At 45.9% G+C, this 27050-nt stretch overlaps 1 protein-coding gene across 2 annotated transcripts in view; it reads left to right on the top strand.

Annotated features, from left to right (window-relative positions):
• The window catches only part of GRIPAP1 (GRIP1 associated protein 1), a 1613923-nt gene that overhangs the window by 452810 nt on the left and 1134063 nt on the right, over positions 1–27050 (top strand). For both annotated transcript variants that reach the window (XM_069645489.1, XM_069645490.1), the window contains one exon: positions 23657–23791. In XM_069645489.1, the coding sequence (XP_069501590.1) occupies positions 23657–23791 (135 nt within the window). The remainder of the gene's footprint in view (positions 1–23656; positions 23792–27050) is intronic.

Below are 27050 nucleotides of genomic sequence, written 5' to 3'. Positions count from 1 at the left end.
TCGCGTTTAGTTTTGGAAGCGCGGAATCCAGGAATCCGGGAGTCTGGGAAAGGCTTGTAATGCTCGGAATCAGGAAGGGGAAAAAAGGGGTCAGGAGCCGGTAATAGCACTGGGACAAGGAAACAATACCACGAACTACGAACACACGTCTGAGGCTACACTGCAATACCATTGAGCCGCGCGGAGCCCCGGAAGGCGTGGTCTATAAATAGATCATGCATCGCAACAAGATTCATTCATTTCTTTATCCATACCGCCATCAACACACCCTGCATCAATGCAAAATGTAATTTTTTTTTTCAAATAAGTTTTTATTGCCATTTCTTAAACAACTCTGCACTTTAAAATATGAACTCAACCTCAACATCCCCATCCTCTCCCCTTCCCCCTTAGTATGTCGGAGTTCTTCTACCAGTGTCTTCGTCCGGGCCGTATCCTCCCCCAAACTCATTCTTTTCTCCTTGAGTTTGTTAGTTGCCCCTGATCTGCATGCACCTCAATTCCTCCCCAATACTGTCCGTGCCAAAGGCCCAGCCATTCTTTCCCCTTCGCCTTTGCAAATCTTCTCCCTTCCTTCGCCGGGCCGCTTCTATGCAAGACCCAGCAGCGCCATTCGCCATGGGCACCAAGCTCTTCTGGAGTCCATCTTTAGAAATTGTAGAACTAAATCCCAATCCATAAGGAATTTCTGGTGTTCTCCACTTACTGCATATGTCACTTTCTCCAGGGCAGCCATGGTCCTATCCATTCGTGTTCTGTGGGTGCCCTCCTAGCTTTCCATTTGTAGGCCACCATTAAGGCACCTGCCATCACTAGGATTACATATATTTTCTGTTGGGCTTTCGTAGGCAGTTTTTCCAGATTTCCATCTAGGCCCAGTATAAACAGACTTCGATTTGATCCACCTTCCAAACCATTGCTGCTTCTTGGATCATCCCCCAAAAAGGTTCGATTATCGGGCATTGCCACCATATATGGACCCAGGACCCTTCTCCTCTGCATCCCCGCCAGCAAGCGTTTGAGGTCTTTAGATATATTTTTGCCAGTTTACAAGGGGTGAGATGTAACTGATGCATAAGTTTTGCCCAGATTTCCTGGATTTGCACTGAGTTCGTCATTGTGGGTATATTCGACCCTGGTTGACTTCCTTTGCCCAATTTCAAATGAACCTTCTTCCCCCCCGAATCTTACCCTCCCTTGAGCAGCCTCTATAACTCCCCCACCAGATGCTTGTCCCCTGTGTTGGTTGATGCATATTTATAGAATGCCGTCAGCTTCTTTGTTGCTGCTTCCTTTATTTTGGGGTGCTGGGCCCAGTGCCTCAGTTGGGCGTACCGGAATCGTTCCCCCTCTCCTATTTTAAAGTCACTCTTGCATTGGAGAAAGGATTTCACATCTGATCCCTCATAAAGATACCTTAGCCGACATCCCCCTTCTTGCCATGTGTCAAAATCTGATGCAGCACCCCACCCAGGTCTTAATTGCAGGTTCTTGACGATCAGGGTAAGAGGCGATGGGATGGTGGTGATTTTGGCTCCTTTCTCAATTTCACTAAATACATATTGCGTGGCCTGTCTTCCCGGAGAAGCCACAGTACCTTTTCCATATCTGTACCCACCACCAATGTTCCCTCTAAGCTGTGCGCATGTGCGCTTGCCCAGCTTCCTTCTGGGTGCCGCTCAGAAGATTTCTAGCAGCGCACACAGACAATTCTCACCTATTCAAAAAGATTTAATAAGGCACAAGAGACAGCAATTACCTGAAATGTTCTTTCTCTTAAAATAAGCAAATAGTCTTGATATTCTGCTAATTTGCATTACACTACAATGCAACTAAAATCCCTAACAACAAAATACAGCACAAGAGGTTAAAAACAAAACGAAAAACTGGCTCCATAAATGGAAGAATCTAACCAAGATATGCCTGCACACATTAACCAACAATGATCCCTCCCCAAGTATGACTTCACCACACCTTTACCTTATGACTCTAAATTCTTCCCTAGAGTACATTAAGATACTACCGGATAACCTCGACTCTTCCTCTCTTGGCTCTCTGAAAGGTTAGCAGTCGTGTAGTTACAGTCACTTGTTTTATGTTTGTTGTAACATGAATAACATTCACGTACCAGAATTTCTGTTACTCATTATGCCTTACCACAATCATCACCCACACGATACAATCGAACTACCAGCTCAAATATCGGATACTGACTATAGGTAAGCAGGCTACTTGGATGTGTTCCCAAATCCCATTCTTCCTCTTCTTTGAACCTATGTAAAGCAAGTGCTTTGAAGCGGCTACCATGTAAGTTAACGCATCATAAAACTCAAATATTAATTTGTTCTCTAAAAGTTTTGAAAAGACAAATGTGATGTTCAGCATTTCCTACTTTAGCATTACTAACATTACCCTGCAAGTAGAGAGCAACATTGCAATATCATTTACTTAGCCTACAAGGGATAATGGGTATGGACTATGTCTGGGATTACTCGTCCATAGTATCAGGGCACCTGATATTCAGACAGGAGAATGCTTATCACACAATCTGCATCGTTTCCAAGTGTTCAGAGTTCCTTTGGACATAGACCTTCACACATTATATAGTAACTTGCTTCTATACAAAAACAGTTTCACTGAGCACTTGTGTAATCCTACACAATGATGTAAGGGTGGGGTATGTTTCAAACAATCTTGTATGCACTGCAAAAGAATTGTGTACATGCAGAGTCATGACATTCTTAAAACGTACATCATACGTTGAGGCATTTAAATATGCCTTGATTGCAAAGTATTGTGGGTCTTCAAAAATCCCGGTGGGTGTTTACTGCTACAATCCCTCACTATTTACAGTGCTCTTTCAACTAGTATTACAGGCAAGCACAGGGGCTGGGGAAGGGTATGGGAGGATGCATCACTCCTTGTGGGTAATGAATGAAGCATCACATTTCAAAGACAAAGCCAGACGTTTCAGCAGTACACTGGAGAAATGTGTAGCGTGTTTGCTAAAGGATAGGACATACTAGTACCCATCTAGACAACAGCAACTTCTTTTTCTTTCTATGCTCAAATGCTGAGAGTTTTTCAATATAACCATGTGTTCTGTGTCTTTAGCATCTCTCAGCATCCTATTTAAGTGATCACAAAGAATTACAGAAGAAGGTTCCATAGTTACAGAAGAAGCCACTCAATCAGTTGTATCTCTGATGAATTAATGCAATTAACTTAAAAGGCATGTATGTGTGAATTTTTTCAATAGGCTCCATAATAAACCTCATTAAGGCGCTTGTTTATTTTTATCTAGGTTGAGGTGTGGAAGGATGGGCACAACTACACACTTTATTATCCGCTCTGTCATTTCACTCCCTATTTCAGGAGTACAAGCAGGGCTCTAATCAGATTTGGCTCCCTACTTGGAGCCAAATGTTTTTTCAGGGAGTAATAAACGTATTAGCTTTTGCCAATAGGGATACTTTCTGCTTATTAAAAGATGTTCTTTCCCCATAAAATTCAGTGGAGCTTTGTGGGTTGAAGCACATTTTACTTTTTTAGGAAGTAAAAATGCATGGTGCATATATCTCTTAGCTCTAAGGCTGGTGTTATCACTACTCACAGTAGAAAATAATGTGCATAGTAAGCAGAGGCACAGGAATTTTGGATAATCATAGTCGAAGGTGCAGTTATTCTGATGCAGTTATCATCCTTATACAAATTATTAGATACATGTTCTCCTGGCCCTTGAATTACTTAATTAAAGCGGCACTTGAACTCCTTTCAGCATGTTTTTGACAAATTGCTTTTAATTGCCATTAATCCATCGGCTAATGAATTCTGTCTGAGTTTCTTGACAGCTACATCAGTTGAAAAGAGATATTTGAGGACCACAAACACCAGGGACGTCGTTCACAGCAGTAACAGGCTGACAAGCCAGCCTATTCAAGGAGTGGAACCCACCTACCCCAACACACCACCAAGAGCCAACCTACCTAACGGTCAATGAACAATAATGCACCAACCTTGATAAAGACCTCTTTGGTCGAAACACTTGTTGTCTGACCATGAGATCGCTTCAAGAATAAAATTCCCTTTTAAAAAAAAATAAGAATACAAAAGAGCATTTCTTTAAGAATAAATATTGTTTGTGCAAGATATCTGGGAACACAACTAAAAGATATTTGTGTTTTGTAATACAAATGAGTGATTTTCCAGTGACATAAAACATACAGGGCCTCAATAAGATTTGGGGCGGTATCCCAGTGTTAATCCGCCAGAATATCACCCAAACGAATTACTGTTATCACCACTTGGTCCGTAGGAAATTCCGCCGGATTACATCTGGTGGAGGTGGTGTAATTCCCCATTCATATTGCATCCACTGGACTCAATGTGGCTTTTTTGGTGGAATTATCACAGCAGAAATTCTGACGATTTCTGTGTCAAGTTGAGGATTTACGTCCAAGATTTTGCTGGAGGCAAATCTTCCACTCCAGGCCCAAAATCGTAATTTGGTGTAGTGGTAAAGTTGGCAGTAATGGAGTGACCACCAACTTTACCACTTACCACCAAACTCATAATGAGGCCGATATATTTCTCTGCGCAGAAGTACGTTTGCAAGGTACTGTGGCAGATATTGTAGTCTTGGACTGGTTGATGAGTTGTCTGTACAATCACAAAGCCATATTTAATTTAGCGTATGTGTTTTGAAAAAGTGTTGTAAGGTTTTTAAAGAATTGCAGTGGCAGGGAAGAGGAAATAGCTTTCCATACGCTCTTCTGCAACGGTAGCTCACAAAGTGGCTTACCTCATTAGTCAGTTGTGCACATGGAAAATAATGTGCGCACAACAGTCAACCGTTTCCGCACATAAAGAAAAATAATTAGAGGGAACATTGCCCACCACTGCTCTGTCCATTTCCCTCCATTTCTTTCCCCGGTTGTCCACCCAATCCCTTAACACCCTGATCTGCGCTGCCCAGTAGTATGTTATAGGGTCCGGTTCTCCCATTCCTCCCTTATCCCTTGGCTGTTGCATCAGTTTGCGTGCTATTCTTGGTTTCTTCTGTTCCCAAATAAAGGCCTGAGTGTATTTACGTAGTTTCCTGAAGAAGGAGAGCAGAGATCAGGACCTTAGCAGGGATTGCCATAAACACGTACAATAGTTTTGGAACACTTGCCATTTTTAATGGATTAATCCTGCCCGCCAGGATATGGTTAAGGGGCCCCAGCCATGAAGTAGATTTTTAATACTGTCCAACAGTGGGGGATAGTTTGCCCTGAATAGTAGTTCAATGGAATTAGTTATGTATATTCCTAGATATCTTATTTTATCTGAGGCCCACGAGTATGATGAGCTGACCTTCAGTTCCCTTTCCTTCTCTGGTGCCATTTGTAGACTCAGGACCTTTGATTGTTTTTTTTATTTTCAGCCCTGCTACCTTGCTGAACTCTGTCATGGCTTTATTTGTATTTTGATATTTGTAACGTGCACCAAACAAAATTAACCGTATAACGGCGCAGATGACATCAGCAGTGGTAACAGGTAAAGATGGATCCAAACCGGGCCCCCAGAGTATGAAGGGCCATCTAACTAACAGAACAGGAAAGTCTTTAGTGCTTGGCAAAATTGAAGAAGGGAGCTCATTGTCCTTAGTTCAAGTGGCAAAGAATTCCACAACCTAGGACCAAAGACGGACAATCTTCTATCATCTCGAGATGTGTAAACTGAGTGAGGAATGACCAGAACTTGACTATCGCTGGAACGTTTAGCAGGGACACCCAACAATTGACTATAGTTTAGGTTGGGACTAATTAGTGCCCCCACCACTGATGCGTGATCCTCTTTAAGTATATAGGGAAGCACTTGACGTAGCATTCTCAGGACAAAGTGCACTGCTTTGATTTTAGCTCCCACCTGGGCTTCGCTACCAAGGTCTTCTTGCCATATGCAACCCAGGTTTTTTATTTTAGATACACATTTTTAACTTTTGCTCAAAAGTGTGGGAGTGGGCAACTTCTTGGCTGCCCTCAGCAGGTGACAATATAAGTTCAGTTTTTTCAGCATTAAGCTGCAAATAGTTCTTTGACGTCCAACCACTTACTTCTTCCAGACATTTTCCTAGTCTGCTGAATGTTTCCTCGAAGTTAACAATTCGTACAAAAATCTGGTTATCGTCAGCATATGAGTGGAAATCCAACCCATAGCGTCTCAGAATTTCCAGAAGAGGCCGAATGTACAAATTAAACAGTGGGGAGAGGGAGGATCCCCACAGGACCCCACAGTTCAAATTAATGAGGTCCGACAGGAACTCCCCCAGTCTCACACGTTGTTGACAGTTGGTCAAAAATGACCTAAACCAGTCTAATGCTGAATCAGAAACTCTTCCTACATCCTGTAATCGTTCCAGGAGGAGTTCATGGTTTATTGTGTCAAAGGCAATGGGCAAATCCAGTCTCTTTCCATTTTTTGGTCGGAATCCGGATTGGAACTCATCTAATAGTAATTTGTGTTCAACAAAATCCTGGTGCTGATTAGTAACAACCTTTTCAAGAATTTTGGCTGGCCATGTTAGTCCCACAATAGGGCGATTAGTTTAGTAGAATCTCCCCATCTAATGATGCCTTTTTCAGTAGAGTCCTTATAGGTTGAGAAATATCTTCTTCAGTAACTGGATGAAAATCAAAGACAGGTAGTGAAGTCTGATTTTGAAAGTTATCTGACTTGGTTTATCAACTGCCTCCAGTGATACCTGTGGGTTTATCAGGGTTAGTAAAACATTTTCTGCAAATGCAGCCACTTTATGGGTCCTCCCGCCAAAAGGGACCCCTTAAATTTCCCGAGTGGATCTAATTGTGCTCAGGAGTGGTTCTAGGAAGATGGCATATAATAACGGCGACAGGGGGCAGCCCTGTTTTGTTCCTCTAGACACTGCCACCGGGTCTGAGACTTCCCCATTGATCAGTAAGCTTAGTGAGGGGTTTCGGTAATTGGCTTCTACTTTGGCCATGTATGCTTCTCCAAATCACATTTTGTGCATTGTGGAAAAGAGGAACTTCCATTCCACCCTGTCGGATGCTTTTCCCGCATTCAACGCGACCACTTGGGCCGCAGTAACCGATTTATACATTTTTCATATTATATGGGCGATTCTCCTAGTGTCATCATCGGTTTGTCTTCCCTGTATGAATCCGGATTGACCGGCGTCTACCAGGCACGGTAGCAGAGGGTACAGTCTGAGTGCTAAGATCTTAGTATAAATCTTTGCATTTAAGTTTATTAGAACAATCGGCCTATATGCACCGCATAATGTGGGGTCCTTCCCTGGCTTGGGCAGAAGTACCACTTTTGCCTCTTCCATTGGCTGTGTTATCCCTCCCCTTCTCACGAAACCATTAAACAGGGCAGCCATGCGTGGGGGCCAAGACGTCCCTGAATGCTTTATAAAATTCTGACGTAAAGCCGTCGGGACCCGGGGCTTTATTGGTTGAGAGTACAGCTATTGCCCTATGCACCTCTTCTCTGGTTAGCTCTTACTCCAGTTCCTCCCTCTCCAGGGCCATAATCACCGTCAGCGTACAATTTTCTAGGTAGTTTGTCTGTGCCTCTTCATCTGGACTATCCGAGTAATAAACTTCCCCATAGTGTTTCACAAATTCCCTCTTAATGACTCTGAGGTCTGTGTTTAAGCCCACCCCACATCCCCTGACCCCGCCCTCTTAATTTCTAAGATGGTTCGATCTTTATCCTCTTTCCTGAGCAGTCTAGCCAGCAGTCCATCCACTTTGTTTGCTTTAATGTAATACCTCTGTTTGCGGTGAATAAGGGCCCTCTCAGCTTTAGTGGAGTGTAACGCCTACAATTGTCCCTTAACAGCCCTATATTCTCTTCTGGTCGCCCCGAGGGCCTTCTCACCATTTCCCGCATGATTACCTTCAACCTACCCTCCAGATTGTCTTCCAACTTCCTGACCTCTCTGTCCCCTCTTGCTTTTATAGCTGTTATCTTTCCTCTAATAGTGGCATTAAAGGCATCCCACACTATAGATGGATCCATCTCCTGGGACTCATTCATCTGAAAATATTGGTCCATCTCCTCCCTCAGTTCCCTCCTCAGGACTTCATCTTTAAATATGTGCGCTGGTTACCTCCATCTCCACAGCCCCACTGCATGTGTCAGTTGTGTAAATGTTACCGTAACTGGGGCATGGTCAGAAATGGTTATAGCACCTACCTCTATTTCCGTTACTCTGCCTAGCAGGGGGCGAGACACCCACGCATAGTCTATTCTGGATGGCGTCCTATGTACATGGGAGTAGAAGGTGTATCCCCTGGCGTCCCCTCTCTTCTCCCTCCACATGTCTACCAGTCCCAGGGTATAGATTTTCTCCTGCAACTCCTTCGAGGGTTTAGTTTGGGAATGGGAAGTTCTTGCACTCCTATCCCTCGCTGGGTCCCATGCTAACTTGAAGGCCCCTGTGAGTATTATGTTCCCCTTTGCGAACCCTTCTATTTTATGTAGCATCATTTGAATAAAGTGATCCTGGCTTGTGTTGGGTGCATAGATTGTTGCAACTGTTATTATATACCCCCCTCCCTGAAGAGCCGCCATTGCTATGAATCTACCTGCTGCATCTCTAGTTGTGTCAGTAATTTTCAGGTCAAGGTTATTTTTCAGAGCAATAAGAACTCCCCCCTCTCTTTCCGAGGTTATTTGATTGTTATATTCGGTTGTACCCCTTTATTTTCATTCTGTGTCTATCCTTCTCCTGTATGTGCGTCTCCTGTAGGGTTATTAAGTCTGGGTTCTCCCTCATGAGTAACAACTCCAGCTTTTTCCTTTTAATTAGTGAGCTAAGCCCCTTGATATTTAGGGACCTATCCTTTGCCATTATTTATCGGCGATTCACCTGACTCCTGTTTGTTACGGCCCATTGAATCCTTCCTTCCTGAACTCCCCCTCCCCCACCCCCTCGCTCCCTCCTCCCCCACTACTCCCATCCTCCCCCACCTCTGCCCTCCCCCCCTCACTGGGTTGGTCCCACCAGCCTATAGCCCCCTCCCCCCGAAACTCCTCTTCGGCTGTTGTGAACCGCTCCGCTCCCAGTGTACCATCTGGCAGGTCTGCCCTGTTCCACCCCCGGACCCTTGCCTGTTCCCACCCCACTGCTAATGTTCTCAACCTTCTTCCCCTCCCCGGGCAATCTTACTGTAATGTTGAAGCCATAGTGGTTTTATCGATTGGGGCTCCTGACCTGGGTATCAGCTGACTCCTTCTTCTCCTCACCCTCGTCTTTGATTCCTGGGTTGTTGACTCCCACGCTCTCCTATGTGGCTGTTCATGTTCCACATCTTGCAACTCCTTCTGTGTCAGGGTTACTTCTATGCTGAGTATATCAGCCCCTTCCTCTATAGTGGTAATCCTTCTCTGTCTCTTGTCTAACTGTAAGAGAAGGCCGAAAGGGAAGGTCCAATTTTATTGGATACCTCGTTTCAGTAGCTCTTGTACTACTGGGCGCATTTGTCTTCTCTTAGTGAGGGTGATTTGGGAGAGGTCCGGGTATAACTAGATCGTAGCCCATTGAAGTTGAGGTTGTCCGTTCGTCTTGCTGCCAGCAGGACCTTCTCCTTTTGAGTGTATTTGTGCATTGCCACTAATCTTGGCCTTGCTCCTGGTTCATTTATTTTAGGACCCACTATGTGAACCCTATCTACCAGTACCTCATCGGGATCTGAGATGTTACTTATGATTGCAAATATTTGTTTTACTGTTTGTTTCAGTTCTGTGTCCCCCACCGTCTCAGGGATCCTTATGTTAGCCCTTCTTGACCTATTTTCTAGATCTTCAGTCTGTATTTCTAGATTATTCATGGCCCTGGCCAGGTCTTCCTTCAGCTCGTCCACTTTATCGGCATTGTCCGCCAGTAATGCAGATTCGTTGGTATCGACTCTTGCTTCCAGGACATCAAGGTCATTCTTTACCTCCTTTAGCGCTCCTGTCTGCTCTTCCTTCATTTTGTCGGGTTGGGTTTGCATCACATTTGCCATTCCGTCCCCGAAGGTTTGGAAGCATTGTTCCATGAATCTTTTTGTAACCCCTTTGTCCTCTTGTTCCTCCTCTTGGAGGGTTTCCTCCTCACTCCTGTCAACTCCCGTTGCATAGTCGAGTTGGGGGCTCTCCTCCCTCCTTGTTACATTTTCTACACGGAATGCCGGCGCTGGCTCATCCACGGCGTTCACGCGAAGAACAGCACACTCACGGGCTCCCCTCTGGAATCGATACAGGTTGCCATGGCGCTTGTTTACATGCCGGCGCGTCTTGTGTCAGCTGACACCTTGCAGGCATAAGGAACATGCACCTAAACCACACCCCCCTGTACTTTAAAGCACAGTTACTCGTACAGCTGTCTGCTGCTAATTGTAGTGTTACTCTCCTTGCGTTCCGTTCCGTATTCCCTTCTGACGTCCAGTCAGTGCTCTATTTTGATCTTCTGGTTCCTGACGCTTGGCTATTCTATTTGGACTGCATTTGGATACTCCTTTGGTTTTGGTTACGCCCGCTCCTTTACTGACCCGGGCTCCTTCACGGACTGCCTGCCTTTTTCCTCAGTGACTTCCTGGTTCTACAGCCCACTAAGGTAATTGATTGTCCTCTGTACTTGTCCATGGTCTCTTTCTTGTTCCTGAGGCCATTTCACTTGCTATTATCCTGAACTGTTCATACTAGTTAAAACCCTCTCTGCTGGATTCCACTGTTAGCCTTTACTTTTTGAACTTGGTTGCTACATCCTTTGGGACTTCAACGTTCTACAGTGAACTACACCCCAAGTGCATATTGACGCTTTCCGGTACATGCACCAACCTGTCACTAGTGCGACCCTCGTGCCGCCCGGGTTACTCTCCTGTACTAACCTTCCTTTTTTTATTTTATCCTTTCGTTGTTTCCCTCCATTTGGACTTCATTCATTCCTGCCAGTTCTCCCTTCAGGTCTGTGTTTGAATTACTTACCCATTTATTTCTGGGATGCTCTGGTTTATTACATTGACGTAGAGGGTATTAGTTTTATTTTTTTTTTATAGGTCAATCCTATAGCAGATTCCACTCCTCAAACCCCGCCCAGGTACTCCTCAGTACTATTATTTTCTTGCATTCCTTCATACCTTCGCTCCTCTAACCATCTTTGTATTCCTTTGCAGCATTGGTTGGCGGTGTGTGTTCTCCCCGCTCTTTTAGGCGATTGGCAATTCTGCCTGTTCAGGTTGAAACAGCAGAGAGGCACATCACAGAAAAGAGCCCCTCCTTGAGGAAGCCTGAATCTTAGAATTCAGGGGGTGTCGGGTTACCAGAGGCTGTCTTGTGAATATCTGTGGAAACTACCGTCTCTAAGGTCGCCTATCTACAGGCAGTGATCGTTTACCGAAGCGGTGAGTAACACTCATCCACATTTTTTGCAGTGCCCCTATCGAAGTTTTCTTCGCACCTTTTGCTGGGGTCGAAGGGACTTTCCCTCTGTTTTTTGTCATTTTTGCCTCTTCTGCTATTTTGGCCAGTGTATTTCTGTCTCCCCGTGTAGTGCTCCTGCCAGTCCCCTGAGGTGTCACTAATGACTTTATGCAGCGTTTTCCAGCGTTGTGCTTTATACGTCTCCAGGGCCCTCTTGGATTCCCTTCTTCTGCTTCCTTCGTCTGCGTTAGGTGGAACTAACTGCCGGGGGAGCAGGCTTTTGATTACCAGCCCACTGTTGCTGCACGTTCTACCTCCTCCTGCTCTGTGTTCCGTGTTGGTGCCTTGACTTCCTCTGTTCGAGGGCTCTTACCTCTTCGTTGCTACCGCGTTGCACTGCCCATTGGGGCTCCCCTCGGCCTCTGGTGCTTGAGTGGGTCCCGCTGGGCTTCCTTTGATCTCCGCTTCAGATCTCGCCGTCTCCTCCGCTCCTCCCACCTTGTGTGGACCGAGGCTGCCGCGCCTCCTGTGGGTACCACTTCCTTCCTCCTCTCTTCCTTCCCGACAACGCCTCCTCCTCCTTCCCGCCTTCCAGAGTCGGTCTGCCCGCTGTTGTGTCCCGCTTCTCTGCACCCGGGCCGTAGTGCTACGCCACCATTCCCTCTGGGCAACCAGCCTTCTGCTCAGCTTGGGGGGGCACCTCTCCTCACGGCTGCTGGCTGGGTTGCCTCAGGGAGAAGACGTTCTGCGTTTTCTGCCAGTCGGTCTTCCTGTGGCTGACTCCTTGTTGCTGCCGACGCGGCCGCATTCCGGGCAGCGCCGCAAGTTAGCCTTCACCCCTGCTGCATCTTGACTTCCCTCATTCAAGGCCGTTTCTTCTCCTTATCCAAAGTTGCTAAAGTGTACACCCGAAGATGGGGTTTTAGCTGGTTTTTCCACCTATTGGTGTGGGTGCTGTAGGGAACACCTCTAACACAGTGCCCTCACCCCGGCGACCATCTTGGATCTTAATAAAAATTACATTTTTAACTAAAAACACTTGACTGATGTAAACAAAGCTTTAGTATGTTATATGTGATGACGATGTAGAAAGATATTTGGTTCAGTGAACATGTAGCCTTGAAAATAGATTAAATCAGTGCGAAGAAGCTGCCTGGCAGTAACACTGATAAAATTAGAACACAAACACTCTGTTTATATGCATTGGAGATAAGTGTGTCTTTAGCATTTCTATGGTGACTAATGATTGCTTCAAGCCATTGAGAGAGCGTAGAGGTCAGGCACTTTTTCTAGGCGGATTCGCTGGAGATGCTGGGTTAGGCATAAAGTACTTCCTGCCCATCTTGCTCTGTTTCTGTCCAGTCGGTAGTACATCCTTGTTGAGTCTGGGTACCCTGTGGGCCTGAGGGGCCCCTGGTGCCACTTTGGTCTTCCAGGTATTTCAGGACCTGCTTAGCTTTCTCTGGTGTGGTTATCCTGTAGTCCTCTCCACTAAATTCAAGGGTCAGGTTGAAGTGATCTGTATCGGACTCCCTGCTCAGTTAGCCACCAGGTGAGTAGCCTGCAGGCTCTTCTCCTTCCTAATGTGAAGCTGGACAGGTCCTGGAAATGTTTTATTTTACAAACTTGAAACTCGATGTCCTGCCTTTGCTTTAACGAGAATTTCTACCTTCTCCTTGTAACTGAGGAATTTCACCACAATTGATCGGTGGGACCTCCACCAAAGGCCCCCCCCCCTCCCCTCTGTGGGCCCTCTCAATGTGCACTTCTTTGCCACCATCTTCATCAAATAGGAGGTTTCCTGCACCTTTTTCTCAACCTGTTGGAGGGTTTCTTTTCCAGCAGTCCCAGTATTTGCAGGTTGGACCTTCTCTCCCTATTTTCCATATCGTCCATTTTTAACGTCAGTTCTTCTTTTATTTCTATGTCCGTCATCCTAGCATTTAGTTTAATTTCCACTAGGTCCATGTTGGTCTGATTATGTTCCATGTTTTTTACTTTTCCTTCTATGCGTTCCATTTTTCCTCGTAGCTCCGATATGAATGTCTGAGCATAATGCCCTAATTTCTGCCATCATCCCAGTGATATCACCCTTTGTGGATGCCATGCTCATTGTGACGGTACCTCCCGCCGGGATAACCCGCTCACTTTGGTTGGTCCTTCTGTATTGCTGCACCCTGTGCTGGGTTGAGCTCTGAGGCTTTCCCCACCTGATGTAATTTTCCTGGTGGTGTGGGGATCATCCCCTGCTGACTTTCCCTTATGGTCCAGGGTTGACCGTTGCCGGGGTGGTGGGGTTCACGGAGGTGCACAGGGGGTATTTTCACTCTGCTGAGAAGGGTCGCTCTCCAGGAGAGAGGGAGGGCTGGTCCCTTTCCCTTATTTGTTATCCCGAGAGCCCTGCCTTTCTTGGATGTCTTATTTCCCCTCTTCACCTCAAGGCTCGTGCAGTTCTTGTTGGGGGGTTGCCTGTGATCCTTTGTACCCCTTCTTCGAGTGACCTCTGGCTCCCAGTTTTTCCTCTTTTCTTTCTCCCCCTTTAGCTTCCCCCACTTATTTTTGTCCACCTCTGTTGGTTCACCCCACCCGCCTCCGCCTCTTTGCTGGCCCTCTTGCTGCTGAGCTTCGTGGCCACCTCGGTGCAGCAGGGTTCCCTTTTCTTTGTGTAAAGTAGCTCTTGGGTGTCTTAGTGGATCTCCCCGCAGCTGTCCCCCGCCGTGGCGTACCCATGTTCTGGTGTTGCTTGGGGCCACCTCTGGAGCTGACAGCTCTCTTCCCTTCTAAGTTGCAGTCAGGACTGCTCTCATCTTTATTTCTGTCTTTCGCTGCTTCTCTCTTCCGATCCTGTGGTCGTATCACCTCTCTGGGTGGGCCGCGGTGTGTGTCTCCCGCTTTACGGCGATCCCTTTGAGTCTGTCCCAGACCTATCTGCCTCTCTGTGTTTCTGTCTGGTGAAGGCTATGTAGTTCCGGGAGTGGGGCTTACCGCTGCTATTAATGGTCTCTCCGCCTCTTGTATCACGTCTTCCTCACTTCATGAGAGCCTGTTGCTGGGCGTTGAGAAGCTGCGCCTCCAACCCGGTCTTTTGACGTTGCCCTTCTCAATGCCCCACCATCGTTATTGGCCTCTCTGCGATTGCAGCTCAATTTGCGTGGTACCACACCTAGATGCACCTCTGTCTCGTCTCCTGCCCCTGCCCCTGTCACCTTGTCTCGGCGCTTGAGTCCCCCGCCAGCTGATGGTGTCTTTTCTTCCTCTCACACCACACCTCCACGTTGACCCTGCTCCGATTCCTCCTCGTGGCTACTGCGCTCGTCGGGGGTTCCAATCATCTGTTGGCTCTGCGGCCCTGGGGTCTTGTTCGCTGGCCTCAGTCTTACCCTTTCTTTTGGGACCGGGGTTTCGCTGGAAGGCTGACCACCCTCTGCAGTAAGCCAAGGTCCTCTCTCGGGGAGACCTGCTTCCCGCTCGTTCTTTCTGCCCAGGCAGTCCTGGAATTATGGTGCTCTGTCCCTCTTGGTGTTCAGAATCGCGCCAGGGGCGCAACGGCAAGTCTTCGGGGTATGGTGGGGTCCACGAAAGGAAGGGCTCCCGTATTTGTCTCTTTTCCCCAGGGCCGCACTCCACCAGTTTCAGTTTGCAGCTCCTTCTCACTCGGCTGCTAAATTTCGGACCTACATGGGGGACGTCGGCTTTCTCACGGGATTCTTCACCTTAGTGCTGGTTTTTAAAACACTTTAATCTTCCAATGATCTCTGAACCTCAGTATTATACTTTCTTGCGATGCTTCGTTGCTGGATTTGCACTGTTTCATCTCATGTTTCCCCTTGGGATCGGGAGCAGAGCTTCAGGCAGCCATTACCCTCTGCACCCCCTGGCGTTCTCCCCGTTACCCTACAATTTTAACAATTGCCTTAAAAATAAAATCCGTTTAGTTTGTCTCATCTGTGTAAAGTACTGTATATGGGTAATCTCTTTCTATTGGTATTTGTATCCTTGTTTTATGTCTTGTTTGACTTTTTCAATTGCTGTGGCATGTAAATGGTACATGAGTTCTTTTTGTTTGATTTACAGTTGTGATTCCCAATGTACCCGTATGTGGATAACAATTGAGTGGGACAACCTTATGTGTTGTTATGTTAGGGATGTAAAGTGACACTCTGCACCAGTTCATGGTCAACTGGTGAGATTTGATCTTGAAAAACCAGGAAGCAAGACTTGCCATAGAATGAGTTCAGAATCTCTGCTCTTTCATCTACCTGGCTCTGTTTTCCCTGTGACCAGACAGGACCTTGTGCAATGCTCCTTCTAGTGGATCGTGTCCGCCCACGGATTCTGCATCTTCAGATATATCTCACCGGAATAGTTGGCATCTGAACCTTTTTTTATCCCAGTAGTGGGCATTTTGCCGGTCTTCAACCATGCCTGCAGGTCTGCTACTCAACTCTGGAAGTGACAACGCCATCAGTACAAAGTATTTCAGTTACTTTTTGTCACATGCTCCTCATACTGCTTCTCCTTTTTGCCTTTATCCTCTCGAATTTATTTTTCAACTGCAACAATGTCGACCTGAAAGATTTCAAGTCTCAAATGCTGCAGTGACTATGGTACTAGGATTTCTAATATCATTGCCCATACCATTTGCATGTTGTGTTTGCGGATGACATGCAACGTCTCAGACAGGGGCTTGTGAGACCGTCATGGTATCAAGAGAGACACAGACTCAAGTATTATAGTTTCAAAACCTTTATTTCCTATAATGATGGGGTTGGTGTAATACCTAACTGGGCCCTACTCTAAAGGTATGGTTCCCTCAACTGATGTTTCTAAGTTCTGTCGATGTCTGAAAGTCCAAAACCAGAATCCGTCTGTGTCTAAACCTACGATTGGCGTCACTCAAAATATTGTGGGAAGTCGCTTTAAAGAAAAAAATAGTGATTCAAAAAGAAATATATACCAAGGCTAGTTTCGAGTGGTCCTATTACCAGGTGTGGCATGGTTAGTATCATCAAAGTTCAGCACAATCAGAAAGAGGTTGTTTGGGAACTCTTAGTCGCAATGTTCTTGCACTCTGTTCAAACAACTCCCAATATCTTTAGTTCCTGGGGATTCCCTTCCCCAAGCTTCAATCATTCCAAGTTTCAGACAAAACAAAAAATATAACTGTTTATTTTAGGCTTTCTCAGGGTTTCCTTCCCTAAGCGTATGCCTCCTTGTTTCACCGAATAAGGGTTCACCTTTGTTAAGCCTCTTAGGGTCCCCTTCCCCAAGCTTCGGCCCCTACAGTTCCAAACACAAGTTCAGTTTCAAACACAAAATTGAACTTGTCAAGATGTGCCTTTACAGTTACTTTCACACACAACCTTCTCATGGGGTAATATCGGATACCTTTGAAAACGCTAGGTTCTTTGCTCCTCCTAAGCGCGACCACTTTGCCGCCTCTCTGTATTTCCTGTACTTGCTTTTCTTCTATCCTTTCCTCTTTCCGGTGCCTCCTGCACCACTTTATCTTCCACTTTGCTATGCGCACTTGCACCTTCATTGTCTTTCTGTTGTCTCACCTTGCCATGCCCCTAGCACCTTCCTTTGGGTTCACTTTCTCTTCACTGTGCCTCTTGCACATTAACTTGTTTGCATCCGGCGACCCTTGCACCTGTCCTTTTCCTTTTCGTCCCTCTTGTACACTTGTTTCGCTCTCCAGTCTTCACTTGCACCTTTCCTTCACTTTCGGGTCACTCGCACCCTTCTTATCTACTTTCAAGTCCTTTTCTTCCTTTCCATTCTCTCTCGCTTTCCATTCACTTTCCGTTATCTTTCTTGCTTGCTGCTTCGTGCCGCTTGCAAACTCTGTCTTTCTCCCTTCCTGCTCCAGCTAGCGGCACGCTCCTGAGTTTCTCTCTTTTTCGGGCTTGAAACTCATAGGTTAGCGTTGTGCTGGCGAACGGTCTTCTCCGGGCATATGGGATCGAAGTCAGGGTCTCCCCACTTGCCCCTCGAATACCCTTGGGACCGGCACACGTCCCAAGGGAACAAGAACTTCTCCAAACTCCGCCAGCAGGACACAGGCTGCCTCAATCAGGCTCCCTGGAGACATGGCTCCCTAGCCACGCTGCAGCCCCTCACAAGCACCGGGCCAGCGTCTCGGCACGCCGCTCTTCTCCAGATCCTCCAGGCTTCTCTCCCCTCAGCTCCCTGCTCCTTGGCTTCTCGGCTTCTTTCCAGATGCAAAGCTTGCTCATTTGATTGTGCAGAACCACACCTTTTTATACTTCAAACAAGAATCAAGTGGAGTCAGGTGTGAATAGCTGGTGTGAAATGCCTGACCCTATTAATGGGACCTAATGGTAGTAGGTGGCAGTCTTCCTTTTGTTTCTCAAGGTGTTTGGTGCAGGTAATCCTCACTACTCTTGGTTGCCTCTTCTTAGTATTTGTCAGAAATAGTGGGGGGGAGATGGAATGGGATTGTAAATATTCCATGAAAGCTGACGAAGGGGTTTCTGATGGAAAATGGGGAGAGGGGGAATACCATGTCCCACCCTCGGGTATTCTCTTCCCAATACCTTGTGACCCACCACTAAGGTGATCCACCCTCGCTTGTCCAACCCCAGGGTCGGGATCCAAAAGCGATGGCACTTCCTTGGTCACCTGAATAGAATATCCAGAGGGAGTAGGTGAGCGAACACAGTCAGGTTTCTCACAGGCTCCTGTCAGTTTATGAATCTGAAAATGCTCAGAGAATGGGTGACTACACTTTCGATAGGCTGTCCCCCAAAATCACGGGAAACACCCCCCAGAAGCCGAACTTCGGAGGAGGGCAGGGTGTCTGAGCTTCCGACACCCGAGAAAGTACCTTACACTGAAAAGGAACAGCGCCACAAGGCCCTTAAGAAGTATCACGAAAGGTCCCATTTGTAAAGTGATTTGAGATATTCATTCTAGACTTCCTCACAGAGATACGATACCAATGATAATGACTTCAGCTCCCCAAAACATGTAACTTGTCCTACGGTGACCTCCTCAGCCGAGGAATAGGAACAATTTAAAAAAAACAGATGCTAGAGATATTCTCGTAAATGACCTAGCAGTTCGGGCGGACTACGACTTTGGGGGTGAGACCAAGCCTGATTTGCATGTGGTCTTTTCCCTTTTGTTATGGCTTGGCAGGCAAATAACGATGGTCTGGAGGGTTGCCCAGAGCAATGCCAGAGGTTAAGATTTATTCTAAACCTTCCAGCCATCGCCTCTTTTGTTTTGCTTTTACCACAGATACATAGTCACTGCAGGAATGCATTTGGCCACGGGTTGGCTGGGGGCATCCTTTTGTTAGATACTTTGTGAGTTGATGAAGATGATGGACAGGGTGATTCCTTCCTGGTCCTAACTTCCACAACAACTCATAAACCGGTTGCCACAGATGAGCAGTCCCTGCAGGACTGCACTTGGCTGCATTTCACTGTGGCTTCTCTGGGTGCCAACCTTTTGTAAAGTTCTCTGTGTGCTGACTAGCGTGGTATGCAGGGTGCTTTCCTTTTTCTCCTAAACTCCACAGCAACTCCAAAGCCAGTTAGCACAGGTACGCAGTCCATGCAGGATGACAGTTGTCCGCATTTCGCTGCTGCTTCTCTGGAGGCCAACCTTTTGTTAAGTCATGTGTGTTCAGATTAGGGTGATGTACAGGGTGCTTTCCTCTTGATTTTGAAATCCAGAGCAGCGCCAAATCCAGTTGCCAAAGATATGCTGTCCATGCATGAGTGCACTTCGCCCGACTTCTGTTAGTATTGGGATATCTTTCTGTTGCTGCTGTTCTTTGGTCCACTGATGTGCAGGTCATCTCTTATGGTTTATCTGATTGTCTGCATTACTAGGTCCCTCCTGTTGCCAGAGGCTCAATGTGCAGACTTTGTACCTAGAAACTGAAGCGCGACATAAAGAAAACCAAACATCTCAACTCATCTATGCACCCTCATTCTCTGAGTTTTTCCAGAACATTCAGCAGCCTTGTTAACAATTTTGCGGCCTTTGTACTCCTTCGCCATCATTGGTTCCCTTATTCAGTTACAGGGGAATAGGCACCAGAACTACGACTGTCTGCATTCGTCTCTGGTGGTCACCTCTGCAATCTTCAATTTTTCTTGTTGACCTCTCATCTGGAACTCCTTTATAAAGAACCTTCATAGCCGCCAGCCCAAAGGTTGCCTCTTCTGCAACTTCTCATGAAACTTGTTACATTTGCCCTGTATCGTGGAGCTGATTTTTCATTTTATCCCATTTGTTTTCATGGACAACATTTTCTAAAAATCTAAAGATAGACAAAGGATAGAGTCTAAAGATTTTACTTTCAATTAAAATTGTGTTGAATACCGTTTTAGGTTGTTCCTTTTTGTCTTTGAGAGATACTTTACCATGCTCATTGTCTTATTTTGAAGAACTTCTATTGTAGATATTTCCTCAATGCACAACTTTATATATAGAGCATATTTACAGTAAGCTTTCTTTATTGTATGTGGGCCTTTCTTTATTGTATGTTTGTATGTGTCAGCTACATACTTTTCCCCACCCACCCCTCCACCCTGAGAGTAACATCTTGACTGCTCAGTCACACTTCTAGTGTCAGAGTCTCTAATGATTTAAGGAAAACCCTGCCTAACACTACAAGCTGATTTTCTTAACTCCTTAGCTGAGGTATTTTGGAAAATCTTACTAACACAAGTTGTCCAGTATACAGACGTATCACACTGAAATGTGGGGCCTTGCAAAGAACTAGGGTAAATCCAGCAATAGTTCTGGGAAAGAGCTCATAGAATCCCACAGCCAATGCCCTCAACCTAACGGGAAGATGATGTAGGATAAGAACTTGTGGGCCTCCAAGCAAGGCTGGTTACAAGGGCAATGCCGTAAACAAATACTCTTTCCATTTGAGAACCATCTGATAGATAAAAACTGTCCAATAATTCATCAAAAGGGACTCTACTCATCCACTAAAGCAGAGAATAAGAGGGAAACGACAAACCTATGCTCCTCTGTAGTTGAAAGGGATGAAATTGGTGTGAAAGAAAAGACAGATAGAATAGGCCTATGATAAACTAGTGCACCAATCATGGCTCTCGGGCTTCAATAACATCAGATCTGTCCCATGGAAAGATATCTTTGAAATATCACACACTGACAGCTCTCGCACCTTTTTGTGCAAACATTTTTGAAACAGCAGAACTATGAAATTATAGAAACCGTACCTTGAAGCAACCTGTGTGTGCACTAGAAAAAAGGAGCCCCTCCAACATAATGTGTTCTTCTGCTCTATCCATAGCGTGGCCCTTCGATCTCTGTTGTCACAATGAACGCATCGGGCATCCTGGAATCTACAAAGATGTGACTAGATACCTGGTACAGGACCACTGACCTATTGTTAAAATATTTGTGTACATTCTTTGTTGAAAGTCCATAACATTAGGAAAAGCACCCTACCTGTAGCATCTTGTGACCATGTCATTGTATGGAACACTTCAAGCAATAGTTCATGACAGAATCCCCATAAAAGTGGCAACGGGTAATTGAAACGTGCAACAAGCCTACAAATGGTTCCCAAAAAAAAGAGGCAGAAAAGGATTTTGCTACTTCTGAAGAACTCATAGTGAGGCCATAAGGTCTGTACCCATTTACCTTCCCCACTTCCTTGCTTTTGCTCGATGCCAGGATGAAGATTTGTATGTTAGAATGTTGGCAATGCTTCGTCCCCCTGCTTTGTGTGACGGGGTCAGAGACCTGACTGTCATGGAGACAATCGGGACCCCTCCTAACATAGGGCAGGAGGCCTACCACAGTGTTTGGCAGAGCCAGTCCTGCCCCAGAGCACGGGCAAGGGAATTGGGATGGCCCCAACGTTTGCCCCCTCCACATGTGCCTGATTACCACTGCAAAATACCACTTGCAGTCGCCTCATACCTGCTGTACCAGTGGCCAGTGTTTTCTCTCTTCCCTTTCAGGACTACTGTATCCTGAGATCCTTGGGCCAGAGGATGACACATGCAACCTACCGGCAAAAGAAGAGGTGGCAAACAACAAGACAGTGGGACGTTTCTTGTGGCGGACCAGCAAGCAGAACGCGTATCCGCCACAAAACATGAACTGTGAAAATGACTTTGGCTGCTTCAGGCCGCTATTTCACAATGCTGTCAGACCCGTTTTCCAAAAAGGGGGCTTGGCTTAAGGAATGCTTTGATTTCCCATTTCTGCAACCTGACTTCTGGGGAGAGCAAGGCAGAGATTGCCATGGGGAACCGGATGAGAGCCAATGGATGGAGAGGAGAAGGTTAAAAGGGGACAGGAAGAACAGGCGAGTGTAGGCTGTTGTGGTCAAGGGAGGAGAAGGTGGACCGAGAAACCAGGCAGAGAAATGTTGATTGAGCAGAATGTGGGAGAGATTTACAGAGAGCGAGTGCATATGGAGGCATTGGTTGGTAGGAGAAAATGGTACTTGGGTGTGAGAGTGAGTGTGACTGAGACTAAGTGGGAGAGCAGGGGGAATAAGTGAGCCCGAGTAACTAAGGCGCTTGAGAGTAAGTATTGGAGAGTATTGGTAGAGGGAAAGGTAGAGGGAAAGGGGGAGGGTGAGGGAGAGGGAGAGGAATTGTTGACTGGTTGAATTTCCAGTTGGCCAGTCCTTTGTAGCAAAGGAATAAAGGGCCTGTCGTAGTGAGTGCAGCACCTCCCACAGTTCTGGATGTGGAGCGTGGCAAGATGACAGTGGGCAACTACTCTGCCTAGAGCTCTCTTCCTAGGATCACATCCCCTAAGCCTGGCAGGTTACGCATTTTGCAATTCTTTAATCCAGGATCCTGCTTCCTTATGCACCACTCATCTACTAGCTCTGATGCACCTGGTCATGCTTCTCTGTTAAAGGTGTCAGTCGCCTCAATGCATCTATACCTTCTTGGACTCTTTTCCATTTTTCTTTCCTTTCATAATTATCTGTATACTCTTCTTTCAACTCCCCACTCTGTCGCCACCTTCACTCTTTTGTGCAACGTTCCTCTCCCAGTCTTCAGTTTCAAAATCCCTACATTTCCCCCACCTCCACATCTTTCAGTACTATTCTCAATACTTTCCAGATCTTGCCTCTTCCTCTCGCCTTCTTCATCCCTTTGGGCTCTCAGGTCTATTTTCTCCAAATCTCTCTTCTCATTCCCACCATCTTCACTTCTTTGGGCACTATTGTCACAGTTCTCCTAATCCCTCTTCTCTCTGACCTTGTTTAAGACTTTGGCACCTTCTTAAGTCTTCAGCTCCTGCTCCAAACACCTTCACTGGCAGACTGAGCTTGGTGAACAGGGATTTGAGAGTGTTAGCTGGGATGGGGATTAGCTGTCTGGCTTCGCCCCTATGGATGGCATAAAGCACTGATATGAGATTTAGGATTGGGCCTCTGCTTCCCTTGGGTGGTCCTGACTCTGCCTGCCACGCCATGGTTCAGCCTCTCAGCCTCTCTCTGTGGTATTGGAACTCTGCTGTGTTGTTTCAGTCTGCTGATGCAGGTATTTCCTGGTAGGTCCCAGCCCTGAAGATGTCTTCCACTTCTAATGTGGGTCTTGGTAATGGGTAGTTCCTCCTCTTGTGCAGTCTTCTCTCCAGTTGTTTCACCTTGCCCATGGGGTGGAGCCTGTTAGACTATTTATTCTCAACAGTATGAGAATGGATCCCTTGTTTTATGACTGACTGTCTGACAGGCTGACTAGTTTCCTGTCCTAGTTTAGGGGCTTTGCTTTCTCTCTGTAGATGTATTTGGGATTTCTGCAACCTTGTGAGTAGAGCAAAGTGTGCAGATGCTGCTGGCTCTGTGGGACAGTCGTTCCTCAGTTTCTTTAAGGGTCAGAAATGTCTGTAGTGGTATGATGACTGTTGCCTACCTTGAGATGGGTCCTTAGTGGAGGAGACCAGGCCATCCTCACCATATCACCCCCAGGCCCATCATGCACTAACTTGAGGAGGGACCCGGCCTCCTAGGTCACCTTACTGGAAGTCCCCAGAGGTAGGCATGGGACTTTCTCACAGTGCTTTCAGGAAACTGTTAGAGACCTATTAGCTTATTAAATAATAACTAGTTTTGCCAATAGCATTATTTGAACTCTGTGGAAATCCTGAGATTTAAATTGCCATGATCCGCTATGCCAAGTGGTTGCAGCGCTCTCTAACATTTGCAACACAATCTTTTGTGCCTCTTTAGATCCAAACATCAAAGACACAGGAGATGAATCTGCTTCGTGAGCAGGGCATGGCACTAACAGCGGAGCTTCAGCAGCGGCAGACAGAGAACGAGGCTTTGATGGCTCAGCGGGATGACCTCAACACACAACTGCAGGTAATGGCGCAGAAACACATTCTGGCATTTCAACAACTTTCTGGGCTCACAATTGCTCAAAGAAATACTTGTCTTATTTTTCATTGTTGAAGTCCTTCCTGGAATTAATCTTTTATAGATTCTCATTTTACCAACAATATGACCTTCCCTGACTGAAGTTGGGGGGATTATCATAAGCAATGCAGTCTTTGAAAAAATAAAAAACATTTCTTATTTGTGTCACAGTTAAGTGCATTATTTCTCCGGTTCTCCACTTTTGCTTTGGTCCCTCTGTAAGCATGGAGCCTCTAAGAGCTGTATTCCAATAAAAAAAGAAACAACATAGTTATTGGTTGTTTTCCAATTAACCAGCTGTGTAGTTTCTCATCATGCATGGCTTCTGATGCATTACATTTTGAGGACTGTGGCAGCATCTTGTGAAACTGTTGCTAACATCTTGTTATTTTGGCTTATAGTAGCCTGCTTTACCAGACAAGTAACGTGTCAAAAGGAAACATTTCGCATTTAGCATTTCTGCAAACAGGATACTGTGATGATCCTTTGTGATGTGACATCTTACTTTATGGAACTGCGCAGGACATTCCCACCACAGAGGCACAGTGCATATATTCATATATTTGTTAAGATGCTGCTGAGCACGGTGCCCAGCAGCAGGAGAGAATTATCTGAGGCTGATGACCAATACCAGCTCGATCAGTCAGTACCTGCAGGGGGTATATATTGTGGATCCACAGGCTTACCAGCCCACCCCTAGCTTCAAGGCAAACCCCTGCTATGCCACCTCACAATTTCAATGGAAGAACCAGTGTGTGTTACACTATAATAGAATGGGAAAATACATGCAGGTCCACAACGTCATTCTGAAAACCGGGAAGTATCGTACTATAATTTTTTTTTTTTTTTTTATTTTTTTTATTGGTTTGTTCAACCTTTAAAAAGAATTAACTAAAACAGAACAAGAGGAAGGATACGTCACATGTGAAATCGTGTCGTTTTGTTTACCTCCCTCCATCCCTCCCACCATCAGTGTCGTCTTAACAACTCGATTTGTACTTCCAACGTGTCGTATTGAAGGATGCTGCCATGGTGGCCGATAGAGATTTCAAGTCTTTGATTGGACCACGTTAAGTTTTGGATCGTCCAGCTGACCTTTTACTACACGTAGAAAGTTTATTAGTGCAAATAGCACTGCTCTGTTCGATCCCTCAAATAAGGCTATCCACCAGTCATCAGCCGTCATACATTGGTGCTCTTTGATCAGCTCTCTGAAGTGAATTTGCCTTTGATGCTGAAAGTATTGGCAGAACATCGTTAGATGTTTTAAGGTTTCCTTATCATTGTTACAGAAGCTACAACTTAGGTTGGTGCCCGCACCCTTCGCCCAAGTGTTCATCCGCTCCTTTGTTTTTAGCATATTTAGTCTGAAGTGCATGTATAGAGATCTAGCATGCTGATCTGGAAGAAGAGTTAGATAAGTGTGCCTCTGATGATATGCTTTGGCTTCTCCTGGGACATCTTGCATTAGAGTTGAGTTGGCTCTTGCTTCGCAAGTTTTTATCCAGTCAGCCCTCCATATTTTCATTTTTGCCAGCTCTGGATTTTTAGTTAGCATTGTGGCTGAAATGTCAAACTCCTTTAAAAGTGTTTCGCAAAGGAGGTTCCATTGAAAGAAGATCGTGTGTTCTTTGGCGGTGTCCGGCCTGTGTAGTATTTTAAATTGGATCGCTGGATCTTCTATCAGAGTTTTTCTAAACAGACTCAGTAAGTTCCAAGAGACTCTTGCATTTATCGAGATGAGGCCCAGTTCATATCGAAGACAAACCGTCGAGGTGCCTTTGGGAAGCTGTAGTACTCTGGTCCAGAATATGTTTTCAAGTGAGTTCCACAAGTCACTTGAACAGCCAAAGGCGTTTTCGCCGCTATAGATTAGGGCAGGTACCACTTTTTGTTGAAAAAATTCAATTACTGGTTTTAGGGTGAACTTTCCAAATTTTTTGTTGATTAGAGTCGCCTGACAAGCCATCTGTCGGCATTTGCTCTTTGTCAGTTCTGCCCACGGTGCGTCATTTCTGCTGGCGCTGATCTTCATGCCCAGGTATGTGGAATATTTTACGGTCTGAAGTTGTTCATTACCAAGAGACCATCTGTTCTTTTTCCGTCGAGTGATGCGGCCTTGTAGTTTCTCCAAAATTAGAATTTCGCATTTTTGTTTGTTGATTCGAAGTCCGTTCGCTGTTGTATAGGTGTCAAGGCACTTTAGTTTACGCTGCAGGCCAATAGGAGTCAAATCGATCAGAATAAGATCGTCAGCGTAGACCAGATAGTTAATGGGCGAGCCATGTAATTTCGGAGGAAATATTGATGCGCCAGTGAATGCCTCATTTATGTCAGATATAAAGAGGTTAAAAATGATGGCTGCTAAGGGGCATCCTTGTTTCACACCCTTCTGTGTGCTGATAGGGGCAGATAACGTGCCTTTAGTGTCTAAGCGAATCTGAATGGTAGTGTCCGTGTGTAGTTCACGTATCGCTTCCACTAAGCTTGAAGGGCAGTTCCATCTCATGAGTTTCTCCCATAAGCGTTCCCTGTCTATGCTATCGAACGCATGGGACAAGTCTTATCAAAGCCAGGTAGATCTTTGTGTTGGTTCTGATTGCTTCCATCTTTAGGAGATTCAATACCAATAGGTTCAAGCCGCATCCAACTCCCTTTACAAACCCCGCTTGTCTGGGGTCTACATGGTTATGGTCTTTGGCCCATTTTTGTAGTTTCTGTTTCAACAGGGTGGCGTAAATCTTCCCCAACACGTCTAGCAGAGCTATGGGCCTGTAGTTTTTTGGATTTAGACGGTCTCCCTTTTTAAAGATTGGGACCACTACAGCGCTTTTCCAAGACTTGGGGGTTGATCGGCTCGTGATGACTCGGTCAAACAGAGTGACACAAAAGTCTGCCCATAAGGCTGGTGTTTTTTTCAGTGTATAGTTTGTTAGGCCGTCAGGGCCAGGCGCTCTAGAGTCGTGCACATTTTTGATTATGTCCAAGATGTCGCTTCTTTTAAATTCCAGGTCCCATTTGTTTGTCGTTATAGGAACCCAAGATGGTACGGGTTTATCATTGCAAAAGAGGTCTGTGTAGAAGGTTGCCCACTCAGCTTCAGTTACTGCAATGGCTTGGAGGGCTTGCTGTGGGGCCATAGTGTTATTTATCAGTTTCCAATAGGCTGCCGAGTTTTTGCCAGCCATTCTTTTCAGCATCTCTT

Source organism: Ambystoma mexicanum, chromosome 2p (assembly GCF_040938575.1).
Source record: "Ambystoma mexicanum isolate Mex_15411 chromosome 2p, UKY_AmexF1_1, whole genome shotgun sequence".
Lineage (NCBI taxonomy): Eukaryota > Metazoa > Chordata > Amphibia > Caudata > Ambystomatidae > Ambystoma > Ambystoma mexicanum.
This window is presented reverse-complemented; position numbering and strand designations above follow the sequence as displayed.